The sequence below is a fragment of the Dama dama genome, chromosome 26 (assembly GCF_033118175.1).
Source record: "Dama dama isolate Ldn47 chromosome 26, ASM3311817v1, whole genome shotgun sequence".
Classification (NCBI taxonomy): Eukaryota; Metazoa; Chordata; class Mammalia; order Artiodactyla; family Cervidae; genus Dama; species Dama dama.
In genome coordinates this window covers 45522435-45543053 of record NC_083706.1, presented here as the reverse complement: position 1 = coordinate 45543053, position 20619 = coordinate 45522435, and the positions used below count along the sequence as shown (strand labels likewise).

General features: G+C 40.6%; 1 protein-coding gene across 6 annotated transcripts in view; it reads right to left on the bottom strand.

Moving 5' to 3' along the window:
* SCAF8 (SR-related CTD associated factor 8) overlaps positions 1-20188 on the bottom strand; it is a 210148-nt gene extending 189960 nt beyond the window's left edge. For 4 of the 6 annotated variants that reach the window (XR_009690682.1, XR_009690683.1, XR_009690684.1 and 1 more), the window contains exon 1: positions 19588-19715. Coding sequence is in view for 3 of the 6 variants with exons in the window: in XM_061130255.1 (XP_060986238.1) it covers positions 19588-19617 (30 nt within the window). In the remaining 3 variants the exon portion in view is untranslated. Of the gene's footprint in view, positions 1-13636; positions 13699-19587; positions 19722-20035 lie in introns of those variants that run through there. The other 2 variants (XM_061130258.1, XM_061130257.1) reach the window with 2 other exon arrangements.
* Positions 20189-20619: the final 431 nt, after the last annotated feature.

Here is a 20619-nt window from a genome sequence, read left to right as displayed (position 1 = left end):
AGAAAAACCTGTAATCACTTTTTAAAATCCAGATGCATACCAGAATTGTCTTGAAATTTGTTGAAAAATACAAATGTCCAGGTATTGCTTTCTCCAGAGCTCCAGATGTCTCTAATGAGCAGTCATGTTTAAAATCAACTAGACTGTATGATCATCTTTTACTTTTATCTAGTTTGTTTCACTTTTTCTATTTCATATTCAGTGCTCCCATTTCATTAAGTTTTCCAATATTTTCCAAATCCTTTTTTTTTATGTTCTTTCTCAAGCCTTTATCAAGTGTAGTAGAAAAGCTTTTGTATGCAGATATATAAATATGTGTAATATATGTATTTAAGAAAACATGAATTTTTGCCTAACTAAAAAAATCATGACATTTTGATTCTACTTGTCTGACTTAGTATGAGTAGAATGCTAGATTTTTAATTAAAAAACAGATATGCAACAAGCAACAAAGGTTTACTGTATAAAACAGGGAAATACAGTCAATATCTTGTAATAACCTATGACAGAAAATAATTTTAAAAATAATGTAAGTTTGAATAACTGAATCACCTTGCTGTGCACTTGAAACACTGTAAATCAATTACACTTCAGTAAAATATGTATATTAAGAAAACAAAATCTGTACACTTGAAGGCAAAGGAACCTGGAAGCTTTCTCAAAATACAAGGTGACTGAAAGTTAAGTTGTTTAATGAGATTAATTTAGTAATCTAAAAAAATGTACTTCTACTGTATGAACTGAAGAGAACAAAGAATAACAAATTAAAAACCAATTAAACCAAGCAGGGAGTGATGAGGACTTATTCGTAATAAGAATAAAGAGGAAGGGAAGGATAGAAATCGTATTTTTAAAAATAACTCATAGAATTTCACAAGTGAAAAGATACAAATCAAAGAGAGGCACCTATGAAAAATCCAAGTTTTCAGGTCTGAGTGTCAGGAACGTATTTTTACTACTAACATAAAGAGGAGATCTAAAAGTAAGTTTTAGAAGAAAGACAAGTTTAGATTGGCGGATAACGATCTCATTTTATATACACATGTACACACAGTACTGAGAAGATATGGGACTGAATTCCACAACATAAAAGCAAAAAACACAGTCTTTCCTGAAGACCTAAGAGTTGAAGCGATGAAGAATAAATAATCAAGACTAAGTATCAGAAAAAGAATAAGTAGATCAAAAGCACACTAGGCCTTAGGGTAAAATACAAACAACGAATACAAAGACTGAGGAAGAGCGCTAGGTAGCAGCATAATAAAGAAGAAAGATAACAAACATTACTTTTCACTTCTATGGCATGCTGTCAACTCTTAAGCATGATCATATTTACTATATATCACTTTTAGCTTCAGAATGGCCCAGTAAGATTAGTATTTATTATTCTCATTTTGCAGCTTCATAGATATATAAACTTATGGTACCTGACCTAACTAAATTCAAACTACTATTAAGCTTCAGAAGCATGTCTCAAACCCAATTACTCTGGCTAACCCAACATTCAGTTTCCAAAATAAAGCCAAGTCCACCAGGTAGCAACCAACTAGACACACACGACTGGGTCACTGAGCTGACGGGAGACAACTGTGGAGGCCCCCATGTAACAGCGTCCACCGAACTGAGGACCAAGAAGGCCTGAGGACCACACGCGACGAAGCTCGTATGTCTACTGAGCAAAGTTCAGCTAAGTGTTAAGTCTTCCAGCCCTTAACATGGAAGCTCACTTTCTCTAAAAGATCTAACTCAATTAACATTATCACAGATCAACTCCATCTTTCTCACCAAAGCTTAAGACTCATGGTATTTTGGGTTTGAAGGCAATATTACAAAACTAATATGGCGATACATGTGGAATGTGAAAAATCCCAAACACTGAGAACTCTCATTCACTGCACCCTATCCACCCACTTCTCTCTCGAGCAGTAACCACTGCTTAGGGCTTCCCTGGTGGCTCAGACGGCAAAGGGTCTGCCCGCAGTGCGGGAGACTGGGGTTCGATTCCGGGGCTGGGAAGATCCCCTGGAGAGGAAAATGGCAACCCACTCCAGTACTCTTGCCTGGAAAATTCCATGGACAGGGGAGCCTGGCAGGCTACAGTCCATGGGGTCGCAAAGAGTCGGACACGACTGAGTGACTTCACTTTCACTTTTCACAGGCTGACTGGTACTTATCAGAATTTTCTATAGGCATCTATGTATGTGTGTGGGTGGGTATAAAGGTAAACATATACATGTATATATGTGACACACATACTTTAAATACAATCTGGTGCAAAATTATACTATTAACTACTTAAAAATTGATTCTCTTAAAAGCCTTGCTGGATTTAGTACAACACTAAAATTTTTATAAATTAAGACCAATAATAACACTGGTCCAAAACACATCATGGTATGTATTTTGTTAGCGTCTGACATTCAGAAGTCTTGTTCAAGTATTTCTCCAACTTGGAAAATATGTTGAGTATAATCTAGCTCTTTATAGCTCATATTTTCCAAAACTTTTATCCATTATCAAAATATTACAATATTAAAATACTTTCCAGGGCCACAAAGACATCCACAATGACACTAAATGTTCCCAGATGAATTTCTTAAAAAAAAAAAAAGTTTTCTTGCTAGGCTGAGTTGCTTCAGTCCTGTCTGACTCTACTTTGAAAGCAGCTATTATTGATTTTGTAGCATTGTTGTGCTTTAAAATAACGGTACCAGGAGCTTTCTAAACAGTAGTCTGTGAAAAATTAAAGAAGTTACAGAGTAGCCACCACTATTAAAATCATAAACATGCCACCAATAGAGGCTTACAGGGTAACTGTATCCTTCTACAAGGAAGGTACAAGGTGTGTTACTCAAAGGGTTGTTGGTTTTTTGTTTTTTTTCACTTTTCTGCAGAGGGTATACTGTGTGTTGCTGTATAATACATCTTTTCCAAGGAATGCAGGTTTCCTATGGCATCTCATTCTATCAGCAGGAAAGCAGAGCCCAGGTGTTTGTTCCTCATTCTGGTCCAAGTTCAGCATAATGTGATAATAATTTACTACAAATCACCAATTCCCATTCCGCCTCCACCTACAACATACAGAAAAATCTCACTCAAACAATTCTACTGAAAAAGTGAAAACAATGAACCAAGACAGAGAGCAGAAACTTCTTCTAATCTGGCTGCTAACTATGTGCCTCTCATAAGCTGACACTCAACAAATTTCATCATCTTTGGGTCTTGATTCTTCATCCATCTATTAAATGATATACTATCACAAGTGTTTCCAGTCTAAAACTTGTAATTTCTGGAAATTAAGTTGAAGCATTAACAAGGAACCCAGTCATAGAACTGATAACTACAAATGTGCAACAAGACTGTCAGGGTCTCTGCTGGGTGCTGTGTCTGTCAGTCCCGCCTGACTCTGCAACCGCGTGGACTGTATCCCACCAGGCTTCTCTGTCCATGGAATTTTCCAGACAAGAATACTGGAGGGGATCATCATTTCCTCCTCCAGGGGCTCTTCCCAATTCAGGGATCGAACCCGAGTCTCCTGCATTGGCAGGCAAATTCTTTACCACTGTGCCACCTGGGAAGCCAAGGGTCTCTAGCTACATCATTCTAAAATCAAAGAGAACAGGACTTTCCTAGTGGTACAGTTGACAAGACCTGCCAATGCAGGGTATGTGGGTTCTATCCCTGATCCAGGAAGATTCCACAAGTTGTTGAGCAACCAAATCCATGCAACACAATCACCGAGCCCGTGCTCAAGAGCCCACACTGCAACTCCTGAAGCTCAGGTGCCCTAGAGCCCTCCACAAACGGAGAAGTCACCACAATGCGAAGCCCTGCAGCGGAAGGGAGAGTAGCAGCTTCCCCCTGCTTCAACTAGAGGACGCCTGTGCACAGCAACAAAGACCCAGCACAGCCAAAAATGAATACAATTAATTTATTTTTAAAAATCAAAGAGAACAGAAATGATTCTCCATGGGAGAAAACAAAATGTACAAACAAACACATACATATATAAAAATAACTTCAGTTTACTAGGTTCTATTTCTAATAACATAGCACTTAAATTCATCCTAATTCCAAGCTCACAATAAATTGGTTATTGTAGACAGGGTTAAAATAAAAAAACTATGTAACCAAGAGGAGCTAATGAAATGCTTGATGATACGAGTAGGCTCAATGTTAAGGAATTCTAATAAAATTTCATCGAACAAAATTTAAATCTTTACTTCTAGTTCATATAATTCACTACTTAACATTTAATTATATATAAGAACCAGATGCTTGGATAAACAGAATTTAAAATCAAGCAAATTCCAAGCAGAGTTGCTTTAAGATGTCCTTATATTCACAAACTCAAGATGACAGAAAAGGTCGTCTAAAAAACAAACAAAAGCTGACTAAAAGATTCTACAACATTTTGCCTTAAGCCTTTTTCTCTGTCATCTCCCCCTAATCTCCATCTCTAGCCCATTCTTTAAGTACCTGACCTATATCCGTTTCCATCCTGATGACATCAAATTGTCCAGGGGCATGGAACTACTGCTGTGTTTAACAAACCAGTAGTCTTTCATGGTTGAGATATATGGGTGATTTCAATTCTCCCCGCCCCAATTCTTTTATTCTAGGTGGGAAACAATGCCCCCTCATCTGACCCATCCTGCCAAATTACCTTCCTCCTCAGAAGCTCTGAGCTTCCTGATTCACCCTGACTGTGACTGGACCACGTCATCTTATCTACCCTGATTCACCCTGACTGTGACTGGACCACGTCATCTTATCTAGCCGGTACCTCCAAGCCCTGGCACCACACTCTTCCTTAAACCCTTTAGAATCTCCGCACTCTTCTGATCAAAAAGGAAATCTTGGGCATAGTACATACAAAGACCCTTCATCAGAAGATCCTTACCCATTTCCCTGAAAATGATCTCTTGCCTTTGCCTTATACATGTCTCATATTCTGTACGACATTATATACAGAGAATAGTATGCACATACTACAAACTGTCTACACCACTACTCTTTGTATCATAGGATTCATATCATATTATCTTTATTCTTTGTGATAATCCATTCACAACCCCAACCCTTTTAAAATATGAGCTGAGAAAAAGATGTAATTAACCCGGGAACCACTCTGCAATGCCTGATAGATGGCAAATATGCATAAACAACAAAGCTCAAAGGACCAAAAACTATTTTCTAGTATTCCTTCCAACCACTAGTTGCTGTTACATTAGAACCTTCATGGGTTATTACTATATTCTAGCAATTTGAAAACTGCACTATAATTAAAACAGAATGAAAAAATAGTGTGACAATCCTGTTGTTCTGTTGCTCAGTCATGTCTGACTCTCTGCAACCCCATGTACTGCAGCATGCCAGGCTGCCCTGTCCTTCACGATCTCCTGGAGTTTACTCAAACTCAAGTCCATTCAATCGATGATGCCATCCAACCATCTCATCCTCTGTCACCCCTTTCTCCTCCAATCTTGAAGGACTAGCAAAACAAAGTAAGCACTCATAGAATTATTTGGAACTACCCCCTGCTTAACAGCTCTAAAAGGTCTGAGATAGCTAACCCTTTGATTTGGCAAAGGATCAAATCAACCAAAGTATTGATTGGGAAATTTTGTACTAGCAAAATGGGGTAGCCTCCATTAGGGCAACTTCTTTAGGATATTAATCCTCTTCAGCTAAGTTGGTCACAAACCTTTTTCTTGTAATCACTACCAAAGCCTTTTCATACTGTTCATGGGTTTCTCAAGGCAGGAATACTGAAATATTCCTCAATGATCAGTGCAAAGAAATACAGGAAAACAACAGAATGGGAAAGACTAGAGATCTCTTCAAGAAAATTAGATATACCAAGGTAACATTTCATGCAAAGATGGCCTCAATAAAGGACAGAAATGGTAAGGACCTAACAGAAGCAGAAGATATTAAGAAGAGGTGGCAAGAATACACAGAAGAACTGCACAAAAAAGATCTTCATGACCCAGATAATCACGATGGTTGATCACTCACCTACAGCCAGACATCCTGGAATGTGAAGTCAAGTGGGCCTTAGGAAGCATCACTATGAACAAAGCTAGTGGAGGTGATGGAATTCCAGTTGAGCTATTTCAAGTCCTAAAAGATGATGCTGGGAAAGTGCTGCACTCAACATGCCAGCAAATTTGGAAAACAGCAGCGGCCACAGGACTGGAAAAGGTCAGTTTTCATTCCAATCCCAAAGAAAGGCAACGCCAAAGAATGCTCAAACTACTGCACAACTGCACTCATCCTACACGGTAGCAAAGTAATGCTCAAAATCTCCAAGCCAGGCTTCAGCAATACGTGAACTGTGAACTTCCAGATGTTCAAGCTGGATTCACACAAGGCAGAGGAACCACAGATCAAACTGCCAACATCCGCTGGATCATTGAAAAAGCAAGAGTGTTCCATAAAAACATCTATTTCTGCTTTATTGACTATGCCAAATCCTTTGTGTGGATCACAATAAACTGTGGAAACTTCAAGAGATGGGAGTACCAGACCACCTGACCTGCCTCTTGAGAAATCTGTATGCAGGTCAGGAAGCAACAGTTAGAACTGGACATGGAACAACAGACTGGTTCCAAATAGGAAAAGGAGTACGTCAAGGCTGTATATTGTCACCCTGCTTATTTAACTTATAAGCAGAGTACATCATGAGAAACGCTGGGCTGGATGAAGCACAAGCTGGAATCAAGATTGCAGGGAGAAATATCAATAACCTCAGATATGCAGATGACACCAACTTTATGGCAGAGAGTGAAGAAGAACTGAAGAGCCTTTTGATGAAAGTGAAAGAGGAGAATGAAAAAGTTGGCTTAAACTAAGATCATGGCATCTGGTCCCATCACTTCATGGAGAGTAGATGGGGAAACAGTGGAAACAGTGTCAGACTTTATTTTTGGGGGCTCCAAAATCACTGCAAATGCTGACTGCAGCCATGAAATTAAGACACTTACTCCTTGGAAGGAAAGTTATGACCAACCTAGACAGCATGTTAAAAAGCAGAGACATTACTTTGCTAACAAAGATCCATCTAGTCAAGGCTATGGTTTTTCCAGTGGTCATGTACGGATGTGAGAGTTGGACTATAAAGAAAGACCCTGATGCTGGCAGAGACTGAAGGCGAGAGAAGGGCACAACAGAGGATGAGACGGTTGGATGGCATCACCGACTCAATGGACATGAGTTTGAGTAAACTCCAGGAGTTGGTGAGAGAGAGGCCTGGCGTGCTGCAGTCCATGGGGTCGCAAAGAGTCAGACATGACTCAGCAACTGAACTGAACTATCTGAACTACCAAAGCAGAGATAGATCTCTATGAGAGGTTCCAAGTGCTCTGACAGAAAGAGAACAAGAATTGGGAAACTTCTGGCCAATAAAAGGAATTGCTATAAAAATATAAATCACTTTTCTTGGCATATTAAAAAAAAAAAGCCAAATATGCCAAGGATCCTTACAAAAGCAGTCACAACCACAGCTCAATAATCTTCCCTAGTGGCTCAGACAGTAAAGAGCCTGGCTGCAATGTGGGAGACCCAGATTAGATCCCGGAGTCTGAAAGATCCCCTGGAGAAGGAAATGCCAACCCACTCCAGTATTCTTGCCTGGAAAATCCCACAGACCGAGGAGCCCGGCAGGGCCCCAATCCATGGCGTTGCAAAGAGTTGGACGTGATTGAGCGACTAACACACAAACCTCAATAAAGCATTTAAAAGATGGAGGGCACTTAGTGGCTTGTTAAATGCTTACAGAAAAACTACTCAGAGAAAGAAGTCATTTCAATAACTAACATGCAATATGGAAAAAACCTTACTTTGGTGATTTTTATTCAAAGGGGTTGATATTTAGCCAGGTACAAGATAAATAACCTGCATATAGTTTTTAAGCTTTTATTAGGTAAATGCACATTAGCATTATCAGGAAACTTCCTCCCTATTTCAAGAAAACTACAGAAGCCAACTACTTTCATAGAGTCCCTCAACTGTGGGTAATACTTTTAAACAGTATTTTCTTAAGAGTCCATCATACATGTTTACATGAATGCTCAGTCATGTCCAACTCTTTGCAGTCCCACGGACTGTAGTCCACGAGGCTCCTCTGTCCATAAGGTTTCCCAGGCAAGAATACTAGAGTGGGTTGCCATTTCCTCCTCCAGGGGATCTTCCCGCCCCAGGGATTGAACCTGCATCTCCTGCACTGGCAGTCGCATTCTCTACCACTGAGCCAAGGAGAATACACATGTACTTATCAGTAAATGAGGTCTGCGTTCTGTGCCCAGTTAATGAGGTTTCTCTTCTCTTCCTTTAATGAGTCAGTGTAGCTACATAATGAAAGTATCATAAATGGGAGATAGGAAGAAATAAACCAAGCTTTTGAAAGTTTGCCCCCTTTGCTGCATTTTTTGTCACATTCTCAAGAAAGAATGCTCACTCTGCAGTTAATATGAAAAAAAATTTAGTTGCTCAATGTCACTACGTGTGGGAAAATAACAAACATGCATTTCCAGTACACACCCACACATAAAAACAGTACAAATTCCATGAGGGTGGAGGCTTTTTTTTTTGGTCTGTTTTGTACACTTACATCTCTAGAGCCTAGAATAAGTGTGTGCACGTGGTGGCAGATGTTCAAAAAACCACGTTGAATAAATATTTTCACTAAGCCAGCTTTTAAAAGTATTTTGTTTCTCTTTTTGATGTTAAAATAAGGCTTATAAGGCTCAATTATAATTCTGATTTGCAAATAGCATACTATTGACCAAGTTCTCAGGTTTCAGATTAAAGCAGGGCCATAAAAAGTATGGCCCATGACCCATTTCTGTAGGCCCTCAGGCCAAGACTGGTTTTACATTTTAAAAGAATTGTGAAAAAACCAAGATTATGCAAAAGAGACCTTAAACAGCCCATTAAACCTAATTTTTACCATCTGACCCTCTACAGAAAGTCTACTGACCCTGTGAATTGAGATTTCATTCAAGAGAAAACCAAAGTTGGGACTTTCCTGACAGTCCAGTGATTAAGATTTCACGCTTCCCCTGAAGGGTGCAAGGGTTCAAACCCTGGTTGGGGAGCTAAGATTCTGCATGTCAGACAGTGCAGCCAAAAATTTAAAAAAAAAAAGAAGAGAGAATGAAAGCTTTAACATACTTTCACCTATGAACTGAGAATCTGTTACTAGAAACATCTTTCACTTAAGACCTTCTCCATTATCTAAATCTCTAAATTTTAGCTTATTTGATTTGAAGAATGCCAAGGAAATGGCTGGTTTTTTTTAACCAGAGCGTAAATGGTTATAATGCCAAAGCTAGTAAGTAAAGAAGGATTAGTTGATTAACATTTAATATTTTACATACTAAAACATACAAATGGATGGAGAAAAAATGGAATACAAACAGAAAAAAAAAAAGCCAAATTATATTTCAAAGGAATAGCAAGACTACATTAAGAGGGAAAAAACTAACCAAGCAACATTTGAACGCAGCATTTTGACTATATACCCTCAGGCTAAAAAAGATGAACAAACAAATACTCAATTCTAGTTAATAGGCTTGTTTTGAGATACATGGCTTAGCAATTCTGAAACTACTTTCTGTGTATTTTAGGGTTGATCAAACAATACATAAATATATTGTGGACAACAGAAACTAGTGTTTTCTCACTACAGAGAAAGGAATTACAAATTTGCAAACGGGAAAGACTAGAATAAACCAGTGAACAGTGTTGGACTGTTACTGCAGACAGGATGAATTCATGGCATTTTACAGAGGCAGATGGACAAAAAAAATTTGCTTGTATATTGACATTTTATATATATATAAAAGCATGTTCAGACATATACACAATTTCTAGCTCAATAACCACCAAAAGAAACTAAGGTTCCTCAGAGAAATGGCTGATTCTAGAGTTGGGGTGGGAATACATTATACAAGAAAGTGAATACCCAAAAACTGATGAGTACATGTTGAAGACACAGGAGCCAGCTTGAAGGAGCTGTGACATCAAAAGACCCCAATGAATAAAAAATAATCCTTGAATTCATACTGATATGCATATATACACAAATGGGGAGAGGGAAAAGCTCCTGTGGAAGGCTGATAATAAACAATAGACTCAGAAAATGACCATCCGAGTACTGATTCAGGCAAGAGCTGGATGGTTTAAAAAAAAAAAAAGGGTGAAAGTTTGATGAGTAACAAGCTATTTGTATAGTTTCAAAAATGACTTCCCATAAGATATTTGTTACAGGTAATTCCCTGACAGTTCAGTGGTTAGGACTCCACATTTCCACTGCAGGGAGCACAGGTTCAATCCTTGATCAGGGAATTAAGATCCTGCAAGCTGTGCAGCATGGCCAAAAATAAATTAATTCATTTTTTAAAGAAATATTTGATGCATGAGACAAGTGCTCAGGGCTGGTACACTGGGAAGACCCAGAGGGATGGGATGGAGAGGGAGGCGGGAGGGGGGGATAGGGATGGGGAACACATGTAAATCCATGGCTGATTCATGTCAATGTATGGCAGAAACCACTACAATATTGTAATTAGCCTCTAACTAATAAAAATAAATGGAAAAAAATTTAAAAAAAATTTTTTAAAGAAATATTTGTTACAAAAGGAAAAATAAGACATTTTACAAGAGAAAAACCATGCAGAAAAAAGTTAACATCCTTATTAATGGGACACATCATGTGCTTCCTGAGGACACAGTATCACTTTTGGATTACTCCTGCCAAAAATGCCTAACCTGAAACTAATCATTAAGCATCAGAAGACAATTCCATATTAAGGGAATTCTAAAAATAATAGGCCTATTCTCATCAATCATCAAAGGTCATAAAAGACAAAGTAATAACCAACTGCTCCAGATTAAAGGACACTAGAGAGACAAGTGTGATGTGATTTAGGTTTTGTTTCTACTCAAGACTTAACTGATACAATTAGTGAAATCTGAAGGAGGTCTGCAGACAACTGCATTATATCAATATTAACTTCCTGATTTTGATACCTGTACTGTGGCTGTTTTCAGAAAATACAGTTAATATTTAGAAGTAAAGGCATTAATTGCAATTTACTCTCCAAATGTTCAGAAACAAGGTTTACCAGTCATTCATGTGAATTGCAAAGCGAATAGGAAAGCAAATATGATTACATGTACTACATAGTGAAATCACGATGAAGTGTATATAAAAATTATTTATCATTCTTGCAACTCTTCTGTAAATCTGAAGTTGTACACATAAAGTTTAAAAAGTGGGGAAGAACCATTAATTTATATTTGGACATCATGCAGCAAAAAAATTGTGAAAAAATCGAGTGATGGTTCCCCTTTACACAGCTCGCTGTCCTTTCCATCTCAACCAGGAGCCGAGTGAGACCTGGTCCTTCCAGCCTCAGCTCTAACACAAGCGGCACTTCTTGGTGCAGTCCCACTGGCAGGCCTCAGATTCCTTGTTTGTGAAATGAGGACAGCACCTGTCCTACCCTTCTCTCAAGTTTACCCTAAGATCCACTGAAACATAATAATGGCTGGGGAAAATAAGCACATATAAAACACCATATATTATAAAGTGATTCGGTTTTAAAAATGTTTGGTAAATAAAAAGTACTTTAAAATTACCCAAGCCAGACATTTTTTTTTTTTCATCACAGCAAGGAGCTGTTTTAGAAACTAGACATTTGCTGTGTGTTTTGGTTTGGAAAAATTTTAACTTATTCAACATTCTTTCTTTTTACCATTTCAATAAATTCAAATACCTCTACCTTTTTTTAACCAGAAAACTTCATAGTATCAAAACATTACTAAAGAAAGGCATTAACCAGGGCATTATCAACCTTTAAAAAAAAAAATAAGATACAGTTGACATAAAACTTGTATTAGTTTCAAGGGTACTGATCAATCTTTTAGACACTGTGACCCAAAGTAAAAAAACCATTGTATCATTTCCCAAGTTTCCAAGATCATAAAATACATAATCCAAACTTTCATCCTGCACTCACAAGCTACTCAAATGAGACCCAAGGAATCAAATCAAATTCAGAAAACAGTGTTCATAAAAGAGAAAGAAACACCAAATTTTTTTCATGTGCTTAATTAAATCAAGGAAAAGTTTGTTTTAGAAATAAAAATAATCTTTCCAAATTCTTAAAGAGTTTGATCACCAATTAAAATTATTTTTTACTATTTGCACACAGAGACTAATTAATATATCATGACAAAAGAAACTATCCCTAAAGCTATATTTTCTAACAACAGTTATGATTCCAAAATAACCAAATGGAGGTTTAATCGGACAGGCAGATTAGTATAAAATGAAACAATGTCGCTTGTCTCACTTCCCCATTGTTGAAAAGATCACATCAGGTTCATGTTTAAAAAGGCTACTCCCTCAATCTCTATTGTGAACAGCAGACAAGCCGCCCGGGCTCTGTAACAGTGAAACGCTGAGAGCAGACAGGCAGAGCTGAGCTTGGAGGGAAGCGCAGCAACCGTCCAGGCCCCAGCAGGGCAGCAAGCCGGGGCCAGGAGCGCCTGCGCGGCCGCACCAGTCTGCAGCAAGGGCCCTGCGCTCAAAGCCGATGAGGTGGAAGAAAGGATTGCAAGTGCAGAAGCTCCAAGATGGTGTGCTTTTTGCCTGTTTTGTTTACAACTGTGCCCCAGCAGACAGAAAAGTGCCTGGTAAACAGTAAGTATTCATTAAGTATTGGTTAAATGAATAAACAAATGAATCAAATCCTAGGTCTTTCAAGTCAGCCTCTACAAATTATACTAAGTTGCAGAATTATCTTAATGAATTTGACATACATTGAATTAAAAGCCATAAACTCTTTAAAAACATGAACAAATCATCTGTATTCCCCATTCCGATTAAATAGAACAATGTCAAAGTTCCTAATGTATCTCCTGACCTACAGTAAGATAGCATATTTACATACTCTTCCTTGAGTTTAAAATATGGTGTATCAGAAACTGGTACAGCAGAAATAGAAAGATGAAATAAATGCATAAAATCAAAACCAGAGTGACCAAATGCATTGTGTTTACCACCAAACTTAAAGAGCTACAAGGAATCAGAAGCCATGGTAACATTTCTCACGGGCATTTATTTCTTATAATAGTACCTCTAACAAAATCTGCTCCTCTATAATTAGAAAATCCAAAATCTGACTTAGTCTTGTGTCTCCAATGCTACAGAGTATCTGCCAGTGATCTGTGACCATCTTATAGTTTGAAGAACTTCCTCAAAATATAAGATGTATTTCATTTCCAACCATCAAATTCAGAAATTTGCAATTTACTCATCTTACATAAGTAATATTTCCTTTACGAAAAATTACATGGAGCAGAATGCAAGTAAATGCACAAGAGTTTAAGATACGATTGATGCTCACTACTAAGCACAACTTTTTTTTCACTTCACCTATTTTTTGTGAAGAAATTCAACTCATTCCCTACATGTTTGCTTTAAGCTTACCAATATATTCTAAGTGACAACTTCATTCTGCTTCCCAAGCACTTCCCATACAATCAAGACATCATTTCACTACCAATTGAAACCTAATTATTTTCCAAAGGGCCTGCCTTATGTGGGTTATCATCATCTTACTATGCTTCTTGTGTCCATGCTGCTGGAAAGCAGTCTGTACAAGCAGGAGAAGAGGCACAATCCTGAGAGAAAGGAGCAGAGAAAGATGTTGAGAAAACAGAACCAGATAAGTGAGCTCCCTGAAGAGTTCAGGAGCCCAGCCAGTGTTCAAGGTCAAGGCTGATTACATTCTCTCATACCATTACGAGTTAGCAGTTGTCCAGTAACAGGAAAACTGGCCCTAGAAAGAAATACCTAAAATTTCATGCACAAGCAGCAGTTATCAGCCCTAATTCTATGCCAACTACACTTCTATAAAAAGAGGAGCAAGTGATCATAAAATAGGGCTTTTTAAAAGACTGGGGAATACTAATGTCCCCTAAATGCCAAGCAAAATTACTGTAACAAACTCACTGCTAGCCTAAAATAAAAATGACTGAACTATATATATCTCAAGAATTTCAATGTTGCCAAAAAAATTTTATACTTAATCCTGAAAATGACGGACTAAAAACACTCTCAAATCATACAGTCCCCCAAATCATTATCAACCTCAATTATGCTTGTACTCTAACTTTATTCATTAAAAAAACTTTTACCATATGTTGTGTTTTTTTTTTTTTACCATATGTTGTTTTAAAATGAAAAAACAAGGCATAAAGGGCTTGAAAATAGTGTAATTACAATATAAAACTTAGGACTGATTCAGTCTAACTGAAACTTTCAATGAAATAGTCCCCTCCCTGCTCTCCCCTTCGTAAGAAAAATCTTAAGCAGAGTTTTTATTTTAAATTTTCCATCTAAACTACTATAAACCTACAATTCCATAAAATGACCCTCAAAACAATGCTTATACCCACTAAGTCCTCCAAAGTATTAAATTTCATATTTAGTCAGAGAATCTTCCAACCAATAGGAAGCCTAAAAATCTCACATCATTTATTTTACACCGGAGAAAACCAAATGTTCAAAAATGTTAACTGCCTTGGTTCAAGTCATTCAGCTACCTACTATATCATCAATCCATGCATTTGAGAAATCTTTATTTAGCATATACTAAGGCATTATGATATGTACCAAGGATATGAAACAATGAAGTTATGTGGTCACTGTCCTCATGGAACTTATAATCTGGTGAGAAAAATTACTCCTAATTACTTAAAACTGTAGTCATCATTAGAAGGAAAAACAGTGTTTTAAGACAGTATAACAGGGGACCCAAATCAGTGATTCTCAACCATGGTCGATTTTGGCCCCCAAAGGACATCTGGTAATATCTGGAGACATTTCTGGTTGTCACAACAAGGGAACCTAGTGGGCAGAGACCAGGGCTGCTGCTAAACATCGTGCAATGCACAAGGCAGCTCCTCACAGCAATTATCCAGCCCAAAACATGAACAAAGCCCAGGCTGAGAATCCCTAACCTAAACACTGGGGCAGGGAGAAGGCAGTGAGGGCTTCCTTTCTAACACCAAGTCTGCTACATCTTTAAGAGATTTTCACAAAGCAGAAACCAAAAAAATCTTCTAATTGTTACACTTAACCAAAACTCCCACTGGAAAGTTAAAACAGAAGAGAAAGAGAGAGACATTCTCTGATACATGAAAATCAAAGAAAAAGGCAATGTTCTATAGCTGCTTCACATAAATTCCCCTTCCTCAACTGCAAGGGGAAAATATAAAATCAAATTTCACATGCTTTTATTATTCCCACTACCTTTCCCACTGTCCTCTACCATCCTATGCCTACTACTAGATATTGGTGGAAAGATTGTAAGTCCTCTAGTTAGGCAAATGAACACCCTGGATACAAACTTGGAAATAGAATAAGACAAAGAAGGGATTTCACTACCAGTGTAAAGACAAGGCAGAGAAGAGGAAAATATACTGGGTGTTAAAGTGACCCTGGAAAAATCTACATCCTGAAACAGTTTAAAGGGTGAGCTGTCCAACCAACCAAAGGATCCTAAGAACAAAATACACCAAGTATTTAGAGATCCTACAGATGAGTAAAGAATTTAAGAACCAAGGTAAATCCAAAAATTAATCTGCAATAATTTTACGGACACTAGCATAACAGATTCTTATATTTTTAATCTAAGAATTCTTATCTTTTCCACATATTGAGAGTTCCTATATTGCTAAAGTGCCCTCACCAATTAAGTTATAATTTTCTAAGAAAGGGGTTATGAACCGCTTTTGTATTTTCCTTCTTTAAAGAAAAAACACCTACCATACTGACCTCCATACAGAAGCATTCTTAAGGACTGAGTACAGATATGCAACTCACGTAAAACTGCTGCATTCCAGTAATCAATTGTGGTCCTAACATGATTCCACAGATTTAAAGAGAAGACCAGGAAACCCTTCTAGCTGAGGTGAGGGCTCTATAAACGATCATAACAAGTAAATGCCACCATCTCTGAACAGCAGCAACTACAATACCTTGTAATGATGATAACTCTTCTGGAATTAACTGCTCAGGTCAAGCACTGACCCTTAGGGAATCCTATATTCCAATCTGGACAATATTCTTTCATCATTTCAGAACTGACATTAGTGGTCATGGGATTCAACCTTCATCACGATGATGCTTAACTGGAAATTAAAGTTTTCCCACAAAACCAGCACAGAGGGCACTTAAATATCAATTCCTGAGCCTCAATCTCACTTAACTGATGATAATTAAGAGGAATTTACCACACACAAAAAAAGATCCTCCAACAGTGAATGTGAAAATGGGGTGGGGAGGCCATAAAGCCTCTTTGAGAAAAGGGGGAGGGAAGTTTGGCAGGCAGGAAGACATGCCAATCATGACTGCTTCCTGCTACTGCTGCTAAGTCACTTCAGTCGTGTCCGACTCTGTGTGATCCCACAGACGGCAGCCCACCAAGGCTCTCCGGTCCCTGGGATTCTCCAGGCAAGAACACTGGAGTGGGTTGCCATTTCCTTCTCCAATGTGTGAAAGTGAAAAGTGAAAGTGAAGTCGCTCAGTCGTGTCCGACTCTTAGCGACCCCATGGACCGCAGCCTATCAGGCTCCTCCGTCCATGGGATTTTCCAGGCAAGAGGACTGGAGTGGGGTGCCATTGCCTTCTCCGGACTGCTTCCTAAACTTATGCATAAGATCAGATTTTCAGACTGAAACTTATCCACAATTTTCAGATTAAAGACCTATATTCTTAACTTTAAAAATCGCTGGCACATTTCTGGTTTCAAGCCAATGTTCGCTTGTTTTTTAAGCAAGTCATTAAAGCTAAGCATTTCATATTTTGAACGTTATGCTTACAGCTAAATTGTGTTACTTTATAAAGTATGTCGCATTTGACAATTTCAATGCTTCAAAGATAACTTTAAATTTGACAGAGAAAGTTTTGTTGGGCTCAGCCCAAAGATAAATGCCTTTAAAAGCCAAATTAATTTTAAGGAAACATTCTAAAACACCCTTGTCCCTAATCCTGTAATTCAGATTCCTTTTTTATTTCTGCAGTTTGTAACATATGAGTTAATGGAAAAATATTACTGAACTATTTCCCACTATATACTTAACTTGCAACAACAAATTTTTACTATACTAGCAAGCATAGTCACAGAAACTTTTTTCCAAAAATCAGGAAAAAAAAAAAAAAGATTAGGTATTTTGAGTTTAAACTCCCTTAAAAAGTACATTCTTCTGAATCTTCTTCAAAATATACTTCGCTTCCTCAATTTTATAACTATGCTGTGCTGTGCGCCAACCCCATTTTTAAACATGGTAAAGTGTGAGCATACTAGTAAAGAAGGGAGTTAAAAGATGTTTTAAGTTCTTTGAAAATACATAAGGGGGAAAAAAAAATACCTAAGGGGAAAGGAGACAGTGTTACACAAACTAAAGTGGGAATACCACTACAAATCTCAAGTTCTTGTAAAGATTAGATGAGAAAAAAGCTGAAACATCAAGCTAGCCATGTAAATGTTAGGCTCCTTATCCTTAATGTCAATACTGAAATAAAAAAACCAATTGTAACATTTCTACTCCTCCCTGCTCCATTGTGATCAACCACAGTGTACTAACCACTCCTTTGTATCTATCACATGGCAGGGAGGGCTGGGAATGGAGGGTACATATTAGGAACCCCCAAGATAAACAGGAGACACCCATCAAAAAGGTCTAGGGTAAATCAAACAGTTGGAAGGTAATAGGAGAAAGCTTTTTTATATATAATTTAAATGAAGACCACTTTAACCTATTTAGGGCTGTAGCACTACATGGAGCAAATAAACAGCTACACAGACCTGTTTTTCCCCCTCCCCTGCAGAGCTGTGAAATTATCAACAATAAATTGGAACATATAGTATCCTTATTTTTTATTCCAGATTTTAAGGACAAGGAGTGAAAGCAAATTTTATAATTTGACCCAAATTATCAGCTATGAATTCATAAATAAAATGGAAAAGATTCCCAAGTCTACTACTATAATTTGTATCAAAAAGCAGTAAAGAAAACCTTGTATTCATTTCCAAAACAAGGCTTTCTTTTACCTAACTGTCACAGCTATTTGCTTTAATATGGAAAGTCTAATTCACATGATTGTAGATCTAACTTTTAGCCTCTCCGCTAAGTTTCTCAAATGCTAATTCTCCAAAGGGAGGAAGGAAGGATGGAAGGGAGGGAGGGAGGGAAGAAGAAAAGAAAAAGAAAATTGTTGTTTAGACATTACTATTAGATTATACTCTATTGAACAGAGTATTAGCGCCTCCACATGAAAAGTTCATAAAACTGATGCAAACCTAATTAACATCATATTAAAATATTTGTATCTAAGGCATACAAGTACGGATAACTCTAGCTGTGTAGACATCTACTTGGTAAATGTTTGTTGAATCTAATAAAGTAAATTCACATTAGAGTTTTAAAAGGTTTTAAAATATTTTAGGGCCTCCCCGGTGGCTCAGACAGTAAAGAAGCTGCCTGCAATGCAGGAGATCCGGGTTTGATCCCTGGGTGGGGAAGATCCCTGGAAAAGGAAATGACTACCTATTCCAGTCATCTTGCTTGGAGAATTCTATAAATAGAGGAGCCTGGTGGGCTACAGCACACGGGATAGCAGAGTCGGACACGACTATTTTTACCGAAACGTGTCTCCCTTCAGACTAGCAAACTCAATCAAACAGTGGAAACTGGACAGCTGCTTATTTAAAATCTAGCCTTATTATGTATGACATGTGAAGGAGCCCGTGGGAAATACCTCTCCCTCATCTTTCCTCTCGGCATGCACAGCTCTCCTGCTTTATGTCGTGATGATGAGAAGGGTGGGGGGGAGGGGGGAGGTGGAGTAAGGACAGGGGGAAATTTGCAGAAATAACCTCGCCTCCCGACCAACCATCCCCTTAAGCTTAAGTCCCCGGTTGGCAGGTTACCTAGCCAACAATATCTCGGTTATAAACAAACACTGCTTGCAATGTGCCCACAGAAGATCATCCCAGGAGGTGCTTTTCCAGCACTTCCACCCCCCACCAACCCTCACCACCCCCATCAGTGCCTGCCTCACGAAGGACCGAGGAAAGGCCTGAAACAGGGATGTCTGGCCTCCAAGTTAAAAATCCCGCAGGCCCAGGAAAAGAGGTGGGCGGGCCAGGCCTCGGCGGAACTGACCCGCAGAGAGACCTGTCGGGAGCCTCCGGGGGAGGGCCCAACCGGGGGCCTCCCCCTCCACCCCCGCAGCCACTCGGGAGTAGGTGCTGGAGACACCGGAACCTCCCCCGCCCCCACCACCACCCCGGGGTCGGGGGAGGGGCGCCGGGACGGAGAGACACCCCTCCCCCACGGGCACGGCCAGGCCGCCGCTCGCCCCACCCTGGAGAAAGCTCTGCGGGCGCGTGCCCAGCCCTCCCGCGGCGGGCCTCGTCCCGGATCGGGGGTCGGGGGGTCGGGGTGGGGAGCGTGGGCAGGAGCAGGGGAGAGGAGAGGGGAGGCCAAGACTGCAATACCAACCTCGCTATTGAAGGTTTTCACAGCCTCCATGTTGTCGGTGCGGAGGCCCGGAGCCCGGCGGCGGAAGAGGCGGCGGCCACTGCACTGGGTGGGGAGAGCGAGACGGGGGCGGCGGCGGCGGCGCCGCGGGGCGGGGGGGGTGAGAGGGGGCGGGCGCGCCGGCGGCGGCGGGGACGGGGGTGGGGGCCGGGCCGCTGCGACCCCCGGGCCTAAGGGGAAAGGCGAGGCAAGCACTGGCGGGGAAGGGCTCTCCCTTAGGGGCGGCGAGGCCCCGGCATGGCCGCTAGGGCGGGCGGAGCGCCGGGCCGGGGAACAGAGGCGCTGCCGGGGCGGGTCGGCGGCGGCGGCGGCGGCGGCGGCCGGGGGGGGAGGGGCCGGGCCGCGGCGCCTTCTCTTCTCCGCCCCGCTCGGTCTCGGGCTTCCACCCTCTAGGCCCGGTCCCCGACTTCTCTCCACCCCCTCCTTCCTCTTTCCTCCGGCGGGCTCCTGTTTCGCCTCCCCGCCGCTCGGGGCCCGTAGGAACCAGCGGCGCGCCGCGAAGACGGAGGAGGAAGCGCTGGCAGCGGCGGCTGCGGCATCCAATATGGCGGACGCGAGTCGGGCCGCGCAGCTCGGGGATCCGCGGCGCCGGCCAGCGCGCCCCCTGGCGTCGGGACCGCGCGGGCCCGGGCCGCCGCGCGGAACCATCGAGCGCGCGCGCGCGCGCGGGCGGGCGGGCCAGAGCGTCGCCGCCAGGAGGCCGGGCTCAGCTCGACTCCCCCCATCTCCCCCCCTCCGGCCTGGTCCCCCCAATACACCACCTCCTCGCCGCTGCGGGAACGTGGGCTGCAGCCCTTTGGAGCGTCCTTGCGGGAGGAGGCGGGGAGGGGGGTGCACTGCGAAGCGTTGATCTTAAGAAAAACCCAAATCCCGCCCCCATCCCCCTCCCGGCAAGTTTAGGCAATAATATCCACGTTTTCGTTGTTTCCATAGGGACTGGCCTCTTTACACGAGGTTTAGTTGATTTTTTTCAGAACTTTACTGGACGTTGGC